This window comes from Rattus norvegicus, chromosome 5, assembly GCF_036323735.1.
Source record: "Rattus norvegicus strain BN/NHsdMcwi chromosome 5, GRCr8, whole genome shotgun sequence".
NCBI classification, from domain to species: domain Eukaryota; kingdom Metazoa; phylum Chordata; class Mammalia; order Rodentia; family Muridae; genus Rattus; species Rattus norvegicus.
This window is the reverse complement of record NC_086023.1, coordinates 51,759,429-51,771,610: the sequence shown is the minus strand read 5'-3', so window position 1 is coordinate 51,771,610 and position 12,182 is coordinate 51,759,429. Positions and strand designations below refer to the sequence as shown.

At 46.1% G+C, this 12,182-nt stretch overlaps 1 protein-coding gene across 9 annotated transcripts in view; it reads right to left on the bottom strand.

Moving 5' to 3' along the window:
• Positions 1 to 12,182, bottom strand: part of Bach2 (BTB domain and CNC homolog 2) — a 350,229-nt gene that overhangs the window by 7,420 nt on the left and 330,627 nt on the right. For all 9 annotated transcript variants that reach the window (XR_010066378.1, XR_005504432.2, XR_010066379.1 and 6 more), the window contains one exon: positions 2,825 to 3,031. Coding sequence is in view for 6 of the 9 variants with exons in the window: in XM_017593349.3 (XP_017448838.1) it covers positions 2,825 to 3,031 (207 nt within the window). In the remaining 3 variants the exon portion in view is untranslated. The remainder of the gene's footprint in view (positions 1 to 2,824; positions 3,032 to 12,182) is intronic.

Genomic DNA, 12,182 nt, shown 5'->3' with positions numbered 1-12,182 from the left:
TATATAATTTCTCAACTATGCAAAAATTAGGGATACAATATGAATTATACGAAGGCTTCATGGATCTAAAGGAACAAAGGCAGCTGCATCAATGAGCCAGCTTGTCAGAAAGTCATAAAGACAGGCAGATGCAAAGGCAGGCATATTCCTGAGTTCAGGTCAGCCTGGGATACAGTGAGTCCAGGCCCAGGTATGGTAGAAATAGTAATTTCAGGATGGGGTCCCACCCAGCTTGCTTTTCATCTGTGCTTAGCAGAGGCAGGCAGATCTGCTGCCTTTTCAACATTAAAAGAAAATGCATGCTCACTGTCTCCTAAGAATTAATCACCTAGGGTCAATGGATGCTGATTCTTAGGATAATCAAAAAGGAAACCTAGAGTAAATGACTGGATTGATATGAAATAAAAGACTGGGCTTATGATCTGCAAGAAATGAACTGTCCAGAGAATTTTTTAGACTAGCAAGAGAGAACTGCTTGGAGAAATGTCTCAAGCAGAATATAATAGAGCTGTCTGGAGATCTCGAGAGAAGGCAGATCAGAGAGAAAGAAAGCAGGACAGAGAGAAAGCAGGCTGGAAAGCTGTCTCGAGCAGAGCATAGGCCACCAGCTTTGACCCACAATTTGACTTCTTTTGAGTTGTTTTGTTTTCAAAGCTCCCAGACACCCCTTCTCTCAGAACCCCTCTCCAAGCCCAGGCTGGTCCTTGGCTTGGGACATCTGGGAACTCTAGGTACTTCATTTAATTTTGCTAGAAATTTAAAATGACTATAAAGAAGAGAGTCCTTTCACAAACAAATGAACAAACAAAAACAAAAACCAACCAAGTAATCAAGACTGTTTATCAGCAACTTCATACAATTAGACCTAACCATCACACTCTCCAGCTTTTCCAGCACAACCGACTGGACAGAACATATCCTTTGATGGACCCTGGTAACCGTGCACTGAATCCGGAGCAGGGGTCATCCCTGGGCACTGGATGGAGAGGCTAGGGACAGAAAGGTGGGTCCTATGCTTTTGCACAGTAGCCCACTGTTCTAAGATGTTCTTCCCATTAAGAATAATCCCACACAAAGAGCTGAGTTTAGTCTGAGAGAGGAGAGTAATTAAAGTTTTACTCTCAATGCTTGTATGAGGAGGTGTGGTGAGGCTTCGTGAGGCTCACAGATAAAGCAGCCAAAGAAACTGGGTGTCTAATGCAGTGGGGAGGGTGGTAGCCAGCCCTCTGCAAGTCTTGCAGGCAAGCCCAGGCAAGGATGGGGGTAAAAACTGAAGAGGAGGGAGAGGAGCAGGTCTCTGACACAGGAGCTGTGCACGGCCTAACGTGGGCACAATCTGGCAGGCAGCGTGGGTATGTGTGTTAGAGAGAGATTTACATGCGGAAAGGACACCTGCTAAAATATTTATAAATTTAGCTAGAAAACATGTTTTAAAAATGAAAAATAAACAGATGTACGAGTGCAGCTTGAGAGAAATACATTATGTGCATCTGCAAATGAGGGTGGCGAGCCTGCGGGAGACATCGCAGAAGGGATGCTGGGAACTATGCAGCAGCAGACCAGGCTGGCTGGCTCTGACCACTCAAGCCATCCCCTCCTCTGAGACACAAGCAAACGGGCCCAGCAACCTGCCCCTCTCTCCACTCAACCTGGACATCTAAAAGTGAGGGCCAGTGCGTCCTAGGAAAGCAATCTCCTGTCTCTGTGCCACAAGTCCTTGTCTAGGCACTAACCCCACTCATCTCAAAAGTGCTCCTGTATACTTTGTAGCGGAAGGAAACACGTTGCCACAAATGACGTGCTTCTAGCTTCTCTTAGAAAAGGAAGGATGTATTGTTGATGTTGTCTTGGTTAAGAACATGGAACTCTGGTAGCACACACCCATAACTCCAGCGCCTGGGAGGCAGGGGCAAGAGGGCTTCATTTAAGGCCGACCTGGTCTACAGAGGAAGATATTTTGATAATAAACCAAAGCCAAAGACGCCTGACTGCAAATCTCTTAAGATGAACGTAATGAAGAGGTGAAGCTCTAGTTCAGCACTGAGGTGCAGTGTGTTGCCTTTTTAAAAAACTTGATACAAGCTAGAGTAATAGCTTCCATCAGACTGGCTTGTAGACAAGTCTGATTAATGATTAATGTGGGAGGGCCCAGACCACTGTGTGTGGTGCCACCTCTGGGTTGGTGGCCCCGGGGTGTATAGGGAAGGCTGAGCAAGCCACAGAGAACAAGCCAATAAGAAGAGTTCTTGCATAACCTTGGCATCGGTTTGTGCCTCTGGTTCCCGCCCTGACTTCCTTTCATGATGGGCACTTTTGGTCACTGCGTTAGAAAGCAAAACAAACCGTACAGCGTATTATTTAAGGCTTGGAAGATGCCGATGGAGAATAAACAGCGTTGTCCTGCTTCTTCAGAGGAACGAATCAGTAAAGTGTTTTAGGCATTCGCCTGGCAAAGAGCAGTGTGCTCAGGTTTTTGCTGTTTGCTCAGAATCCTGCAATTACATGGACCAGCATGCTAGTTATCAAAACCAGGCGACTGGGTAGCGAGTTAGTTTAGAAGAACACTTGATTTGTATATGCATGCAGTAGACACGCTTTATTGTGATATACAAATGGAAAAACAAAGAGGAGCCAATTCCACACAACACCCGAGAGATCTGAGTACCTCTACGTACATTTCAGATGCATATTTATGACCCCGGTTGAGAATAAGCCTAAGTTTTCCTGAAGGGTGGTTGTCCCTCTGTTTCTCCAGCTGTAACTGATGTAACTTCACATCGGTCTCGGTCACTCGAGGTTGCTGAATACCTGCCCGCCAACTCACCAGTTTTCGTATCTCGCATTCCAGGTTCTGAATGCAGTCCAGTTTCCTCTTCCGACAGCGCTGAGCCGCAATGCGGTTCTTACTACGCCTCCGGATGTCGTGAATGAACTCCAACTGTTCTGAGGTTAGCTTGTGCATTTTAATCATCATCTGGAAGTCGTTCCTGGGAAGGTCTGTGATCTGATCGACAGGAAAAGGAAGTTTAACCTGAAACCGAGAACAGCGGAGCGGGATTATAGCAGCTGGAGCGAAATTTTGGAGTGAAACATCACCAAAACTGTAAAGCCTCTTTAAAAAAATTATTTTATTTTATTTTTTAAATTTATTTCTTATATTTATATATACTGTGTACAGTGTAGCTGTCTTCAGACACACCAGAAGAGGGCATCAGATCTCATTACAGATGGTTGTGAGCCACCATGTGGTTGCTGGGATTTGAACTCAGGACCTCTGGAAGAGCAGTCAGTGCTCTTAACCCGTGAGCCATCTTTCCAGCCTTCCAAACCTCTTTTTTTAAGATGAGCAAATCATAGGGGAACTACAGAAAACAAGTCGTGATTAATACTCTTGTTTCAAATACAAGTAAGATGAAATATTCGTGTAATCAAACAGTACTAACACGCACAAGTAAGCCAGCCTGGTGGTGTATAACTTTAATACTACTACTCTGGAGAGAAGGACTGCCATGACATCTGAGGATAGCATTGGTTACATAGTAAGCAGGAAGACCTTGCCTCAATACACACACACACACACACACACACACACACACACACACACACACACTGCACAAAACGCACAAAGCAGCTCATGCAGATTGTGATGTTGTCATTCCCGAGTTTTTTTTCTTTTTTAAAGCAAATGGCATTGAAAATATCGGAAACTGTTAGTTCTTTCAATGTTGTAAAACTTTTGTGAGGAAGACTATGGCTTATTGAAGCCCTCTTCTATAAGACGCACAACTGGAATTCAACAGAATGGCCAAAGTGACCTTCTGAGGACTGATGTAAAGACCTGGAGGACTGGGGCCAGCACGTCTTTGAAACTCTGGAAAGATGCACCAGTCAGAGAAGAGTCGTTTTTTACTCACACAGAACACAAGCGTAGGAGGAGTCAGAGCTGGGCTTTAGTTCTCACACAGCAGAGTTCGGGGAGGTGGCATTGCCCCTCTGCACCCCAGTTTCCTTGTGCAAAACAAGGTATAAAAGCTTCTTAGGTCAGTGTGATGCTAGGCACTTAGCCAGAATTACGTTTTCTATCGCGGTATAATTCCGTTCTTCCTGTCAGGTTGTACACTCCTTCCTTCTAATAAACACACCTCGGCGGAACACACCTCAGTGGATGGCGTCGTGTGTTCTTGAGGCTAAGCCGTGAAGGACACTGAGACTTCTATTTCGTCCTGTCTCACTGGCTGCTCGGGAGGGCAAACCTGCTCTAGCTCACAGCAGTGGCCTGTGGATGGAAGCGTACTCACTGCTTTTTAGATTCGTTTGTTTATTTCGAACTCCATTCTCTCCTCTAGTTAGACGGGCCCTGGGAACCAGACTCGGGATACACACTTAGTCTGGCACCGTTGACCCGATGAACCACCTCGCCAGCCCAGAAGTGAATTCTTGAAGCTAGAGAGACCTGCAGAGGACGGTAGCCCCAGCCAACACCTGACTTCAGCCAGAAATGCTCACAGGGGCCAGCTCAGTTCCTGACACACAGGAAGTGTGAGAGCTGTCCAATGACCACTGCTCTTGTAAGCCACTGAGGTTTAGGCACAATTCCTGCTTTTAAGTCCTTGACAAGTCAAGGTAAATATTTTTAAAAGAGAGGACAGACGGCAGGGGCTGGAGAGATGGCTTGCTAGTTTATACCTGCTGTTCTTCCAGAGGACCCAGGATTGATTTCTAGGGCACGCACGCACCCCACCCCCACTCCACAGCTCACAATCATCTGTGGCTTCAGTATCAGGGGATCCAATACCCTCTTCTGGCCTCTGTTGGCACCAGACAGACAAACACACAGATGCACAACCATACACATACAGATAAATAAATAAATAGATCTCCACAACAGTAAAGAGAGGATGGCACGGCTTTGGCTTTGGGGGTGTCTTCTCTGTTGTTTGATTTTGGAATGTATTATTTCCTAAGAACAGCGCCTACGGAGAGCTGACACAGGCAGTGGCACTTGTCTATAAACACAGAAGTGGAGGCATGAAAATTAGCGATTCAAGGTCATCCTTAGCTACACACTGATAGAGTTTGAGGCCAGCCTGGGCTACAGAAGACCCTAATTTTTTTAAAAAAATCAAACAATGAGTTTGTGCCTGATGCAAACTCAGGCTTTCTATCTCTAGGGTCTCATCAGTCTCCATGGGGCTTGAGGCTCAGGTCTGTGACGTTGAACAGCTTCTCTCTGCCCTTGCTAAGGCAGTGCTGATGGTGTGGGGACCTCTGCAGTTAGATTTGTTTCTGCAACTCCTGCAAAGGTACAACCTCAGCAATCTTAGCCCTTGGGAGGAGGTGGAGGCAGCAGGCATAAGGCTACCCTCAGAGGCCTGTGGAGTTAGAAGCCAGCCCAGGTCATTACACCCAGCTCACATTACTTTTTTCTCACATTCAATTTTTTGTCTTGGCCAGCAGATGGCGCTGTAAGTCTAAATGTCATGTGCCCCGCTAATCTTTAATACTAACATCAGCCCTGTAGACTAAATTTGCAAGTGTGTGTCAGGTGTGGTGTGTTACACCTTTAATCCCAGCACTTGAGGGGCAGAGGCGGGTGGATCTCTAAGAGTTTGAGCCTCGCCAAAGCTAAATACTGAGAGCTTGATTCAAGAAAACTCAAACCAGGGGTTGGGGATTTAGCTCAGTGGTAGAGCGCTTGCCTAGGAAGTGCAAGGCCCTGGGTTCAGTCCCCAGCTCCGAAAAAAAGAACCAAAAAAAAAAAAAAAAAAAAAAAAGTCAAAACAATCCAGGTGAGTTTAATTTTAGGAACCTGTCGTTTATCCCAACATAAAAAAATCTTTCTTGGGGTTGGGGATTTGGCTCAGTGGTAGAGAGCTTGCCTAGCAAGTGCAAGGCCCTGGGTTCGGTCCCCAGCTCTGAAAAAAAAAAAAAAAAAAAAAAAAAAAAGAAAAAAAAGAAAAAAAAGAGCCATCAGAGAAAGCATGTGGGCCTGGGTTTATTAGTGAAGAAAGCAACTTTCTGTTATGTTCAGAGGGTGGAGCGCCGAACCTGTGTTCTCAAGAGGTCAAGGATAGGGCCAGCCTGCCCTGAACTCAGGAATTATTTGTCGGTTGCATCAGATGACTGTCACGAGGCCCAGGCCTGGTATTTGCGTCTAGTTGGTCACCAGGCACAAAGGCAAGCACCCTAAAGAGTCAGTTGCCTTTCCTAGGGTTGGGTGAAAATTCTTTGTCAGGTTACTTCCTAGCTGTGAGCTTACTCCCTGTGGCGGTCACTGCTGAAGACTCCCAAAGGGCACTCTGCTGTGAAGCCTAGGTGGTGCGTGTGTTGCCATGACACCTGCAAAACTCTGACCCAAGACCAGGAAACTAGAGGGGAACGCATTACCCCACTGTGGGGTCAGGTCTGCTCTGAGCGTTAAAGAGGAGCCGCCAGGACAAATGGCTCCTTTTCAGGCTCTTGGGAAGGCTTCTGCCTGTGGGGCTGCATCTCTACTAGGCCTCTGATTATGTGGAGGGCTGCTCATTTCCCTTCTATAAGCTGTGGGTCACAGGCGCTCAGATCCTACATGGTGACTCAGCCGCACGGAGGGCATCAGTCAGAGGCACAGTGTTTGGGCATCACAAAAGCTGTGCACTCCTGGGGCCCTGGGGGATTTCTCTTTCCGCTGACAGTAGAGCCATCCTACTTTAGCTCCAGACGGTTATTTGCTTTCTCTCGGAAAGAAAACATGCGACGGCCCAGATACAGGGAGAGTCTAAAGGGCTTCCGCCCTAAGCACTACTGTATTTAAAGCCACCTAGACAGCAAACACAGACCAGGTAGATAGGATGGGAGGTTGGCAGGGGAAGAAAGGGAAAATCAACAACGGCAGTGTCAAAGTCCTTGGAGCAAAAGCAAAGGCCATATGAAATTTCATCAGGGCTGCCGCCATCCAGCTGTGTCTCTGGAAGAGGGTCAGTGGAGGAGAAAATAGTCAACCATACACCTTCTTTTCTATCAGGGGGAAGGGAACCCTCACTCCTGGGGGGTGGGTTTTGGTTTTTAGATCTGCTAGCCATACAGTAAGGAAGGATTTACATGGACCAGCAGGTGGGAGCACAGACACTTAACCATAATCCTTTGCTCTTTCCAAGCCAATGGGCATTCCTGAAGAGGAGGAGCAGCCCCAGGCCTTTGCAGAGGAATATTCTCACAAGCTTTTGTGTGCACAAATATTTCCCGCACAGGGCTGGAAACCAGGTAACGTGACAGGGCCTTGGAAGGCTGAACATTTCCCAGAAGGCTCATGCCTCTGCTCTTTCCTCAAGGAAGATTAGCACAACTTACACAATTGTGTTTTAGTCAATGCTCCTGCATAACATATCCTTCCGAACTGTACTTCTCATACGAGGTGTCTACTCTCCGGGTCCCTGGAGACTGCACAGAATACACAATATGACACAACGAGACATTCTGCCAACTCCAACGGTCACCGCCACCTGTCTGAGTGGCCCGCAGTTATATCCAGTGGGCTCTCTGGGCAGGGAGGCTGCACAGCTGTTGCACCTGCAAGGTTCATAGGTGACGAATCCCTTTAGTTGTGAACTGCTCTCGCTCTCCGTTAAGGCTCTGAGGAATAGCCACTGAGTCAGCAGGCCAAATGTGAAAGAGGGCACTACAGGCCACTGCTGTGGTTTGCACAATATGTTCCTGTTGGTCGTCCCAGTCTTGCCAAAGTGTTGACTCTTCCCCTGCCTCTGGAACCCACAGGAAGTGCAGGATTAGAGGTCATTTTCTCAGTATGAGACCTACGCTGCTCACCAGCAGTGCCCAGAGGAAGGTCAGGCTTTGTGGGAGTCCCAGCTCTTTAGCAGTGTGCGAAATAGATTCCTGCAGAGTAACCAGGGACCTTTTGACCTAGAGATGGCAAAGAGCAGAGGACCTTCTGAATGGTGCATGGAAAGCTAAAATCAGCTTTCTCAGCACATCTACAGAGAGATAAGAGAGAAAGCCTGGACCAGAGAGGCTGGGCAGGCTGCAGGGAGGCCTGGGATACAGTGCATCCTTCTCCTCAGACGGACAACTGCTTGGTAACGCCTGCCTACATCCTGTAGCCTAAGCCACTCTCCCCATTCCCAGTAAAATACAACTGAAACCCCAATTTCCTATAAAGAATTCAAATATGAGACACGAGAGGAACAGCTACCACTCCTAATGCTTGTACCGCCTTGGTGCGTTTCTCCACAACGCTTGCTCTGCACGGCTTTTATGGAACGATGTCAGGGACACCCTGCCCATCTCGTCCCACCAAGCTTTTAAACACACATTTCGCTTGCCCATTGCCTCTGGTTTGCTAGGCAGAGACTACTGCTACTGAAGAAGGAGGGTGGAGAAGTAGATTTGGAAGCAAAAGCCAAAACCAAGAATCTGTTTTCTCTATGAGTCCCAGAAGAGTGGACTGTGAAACCGTTCCTGCTTCTGTATTTATCAGACAGGAGCTGGAGCCACAGGCATACAGCACCAGGCTGAGTGTGCCCCTTGGAGACCATGGCAATGGTCTGGCTCTCCAAGACCAAGAGATGTTTCTGCACCACCGTCTTTCTGCTTGTGAATCCCAGGTATCCTGGGATTCACTTCTCAGGCCACAAGGAATTAGCTCTGTGGTCTCAGAGAATCCATTCTCTCTGTCCAAGACCGCTTGAGGTTCTGTGAGTCAGAGATGATACTTGATCCACTGGGCTTCTGGGTTTGCTAGGAAGAATAAAATCAGGGATCGCCTGGTGGCGAGGGGAGGTGTGTCTTTCCTTGTCATGTGACTTCCTCTTCCAGGCATAAAGCACTAGGAAATTCAAACACTGAGCATGTTCTAGACAGCATGGAAACATTGTTTTACTCACGAATACAGTTGACTCCTATGCTGCCATTCAAAGACATCTTTCTATTAAGCAGACCAAGTGCAGACGCTTGTGAAAACATTCTCCAGTCACTGAACCATAGACATAATTTTAAGAATCTTGCATGGAAAGCTATCAAGTCAGTTGGGAAGAAAAAGGGGTTCGGTGGGAGGGGGGAGGGGGATGAGAGGTGATAATTGGGGTTGAAAATGATCAATGTTTATGGTACGGTGGTACACACCTCCAATCCCAGCACTTGGAAGGTACAGGCAGGTTTCTGTGAGTTAGAGACTAGCCTGGTCTATAGATTCTGTTACAGAATAGCCAGGACTATGGAAAGAGACTCCCCTGCCTCTAAAAAAATACTGAAGTATATTATATTTGTGTATGAAATCGCCAGAGAATAATAGAACAATGATTTAAAAAAATATAAAAAAGAAAAGAAAAATGGCATCCACAGCTTATCCAAGTCAGCACTCTGGTGAGAAGAATTACTCATGGCTTCTCCGTACTATTTCACTGGTTGCTCTCCCCTCCCATCCCCTACATTTTGTTTTGTTTAGCACAGGTCCTTATTATAGTTATCTGCCACTGTACCTGGGCACTTTCATATATCTTTATTCCTTTCCAAATAACTTGCATGCCAATAAAGCAAGTCCAACTAGTCAGTACCTTTGGATAGGGAAACACACCATCTTCCTAGTGTTTCTTTATCAAACCCACAGCAGAACACTTTGGGAACTTACTCAGGCACGCACCACTTGGAAAATGATTGTGACTTTTGTTCAATTTTTTTAAAAAACAATATATATACATATATATTGTTTATATATATAATATATATGTATATGTATATGTATATATATATATATGACTACACAGTAGCTGTCCTCAGACACACCAGAAGAGGGCATCGGATCCCATTACAGATGGTTGTGAGCCACCATGTGGTTGCTGGGAATTGAACCCAGGACCTCTGGAAGAGCAGTCAGTGCTTTTAACCGCTGGGCCATCTTCCCCAGTCCTTGTTCAATTTTCAAAATCCGAAAGCAAACTTGTAAACATAAGGAGATGGCATGTCATATCCATTAGACAGACACACGGAGAAGAGCCAGTATTAGCAGTGAAGAAAAAACGTCTAATGGAGGGAATTCGAAACTGGTATGGCTGCCCTGGGAAATGGCGGAAGAGTCCCTCAAAGGCCACATGCAGAGTCACCATGTGCTACAGCAATCCCACTCAGAGGCACCTAGTGAATGAACTGGAAGCCTCCTCAAAACCCTTGCATGCAAATGCTCATGCCACCATTCTTCAGAAATATCCAGAAAGTAGGACCCACCAAACTCCTTTGGGCAATGAGGGATCAATAAAATGTGGCAGGGCTTAACAAAATATATTAGCCATCGGAAATGTGGAGGTAATGTGATGGGCATGTGTACCTATGGAAGGGATATATCTTGAAAATGATTTCCTATTTGAAAAACAAAACCCAAATACTACATACACACAGCATGTAGCATGTAGTTAGTGGTTGCCTGGTGTGGAGAGAAAGAAGCCATGAGGAGGACCTGCTCCTGGGGACAGTTCTACTGCTGGGACAAAGAAAACATGCTAGAGTCAAAAACTGAAGACAGTCGCATTACACTGTGAAAACATTAGACACACTGGAATTTTCATTCTAATAGGGTAAACTTTATGGTATGGAAATATTTCATTTAAAGATTTGTTATTTATTTAGTGTGTGTGTGTGTGTGTGTGTGTGTGTGTGTGTGTGTGTGTGTGTGTGTATAGCTGTTTTGCCTACTTGCATGTCTGGCCTGTGTACCATACAGTGTTTCACAGAGGCCAGAGTTACAGAAGACTGTGAGCCACCAATTAACGTGGGCGCTGAGAATTGGCCTTGGGTCCTCTGAAACAGCAGTCAGTGCTTGTAACTGCTGAACCAACTCTCCAATAGTTTAAGCTTTTTCAAGGCTGGGGAAGGGTAAAAAGAATGGGGTGGGTCTTTGTTTTATGAACTAGGAGAGTCATTTAACACGGTGATAGATTTTACAGAAGGTAAGATATGCTAACACTTTTCTTCTGGTCCAACGTTTTGGCTTCTTACAGAAGCTGCAGGGAAGCTGCATCACTTTGCCGACAGCTGCTTCAGAGAGGGTCCCTGAGCTGTCTGTCTCTCCTGGTTTACTTGGAAGAAAACACCTAAACCCCACCTAAGAGCACTACGGGCAAAATCCCAGATAGATGTGTATTTTTTTTAAACAGATCAGTTCAAGAAAACAAGTTAAAACATATGGGAATTCAGTGTACTTTTGGGACAGACCGTCTACCTAGGCCAAGTAACTCCTGAAGCAAGTCACTCACTCCTAGAGGGGCCATTATGCTGAAGGTGTGGGTGGTTCTGGGAAAATGAATCCCCTTACGGGGGAATGGGGTGAGGTTGGGGGAGCAGGAACACACACACACACACACACACACACACACACACACACACACACACACACAGAGGAATTTTCATCCTAATAGGATACATCTTATGGTATGGAAATCATATTTCATTTAAAATTTTGTTATTTCTTTTTTTATGTGTATAGTTGTTTTGCCTACTTGCATGTCTGGTCTGTGTACCATGTATATACAGTGTTCTGCAGAGGCTATCATCCTCTTGTCTAACACACGCTCACGAGAAGGGCGGAGTGTGACTCACGAAATGCCATCGAGTTTTGGCAAATGTGTCTCTTACTGCTTGTGAAGGAAAACAGGTTTGCTTTGAAAAGGAAAGATTAAAAATTAAATGCAAGGGTATTTTAAGGAGAGATTAGTCCTGTTCGTGGCTGTTTCACGGGCTGAACGAATCCTCACCCTGCATCATAGCCTTCAGTTCTAAGGTGGAGATTGACAGAGCCCAGTCAGGAAAAACAAAAACGACAAACAGATGTGCTCGTGTGGACGGCACTGGATATCTGAAACTGACAGTTCCTAAGGAACGTAAGTTCTTGGGCTAAGTGTGGGGCATCTGTACTTCCTCTTGCAGTCCTTGGTAAGTAAGATCAGTTGTGGCAGGAGCATGACTCAGTGGCTAGCATTTGGCATGAGGCACACTTAAGGACAGTTAGCGACAAAAAGCAAACCTCACGAAGGCTGTGGGAAGGGAGAACCCAAGAGGAGAGAACACGTGCCTATTCTTGCTTTTAGGAAGACTTGCTCCTAAAGGTTGGTGACAAGGCCACCTCGTCTTGGGCATCGATAGCAACCCGATCCTGAACTGAAGACTCAAACAGGAATAGATCCCATTCGGATTTCCTT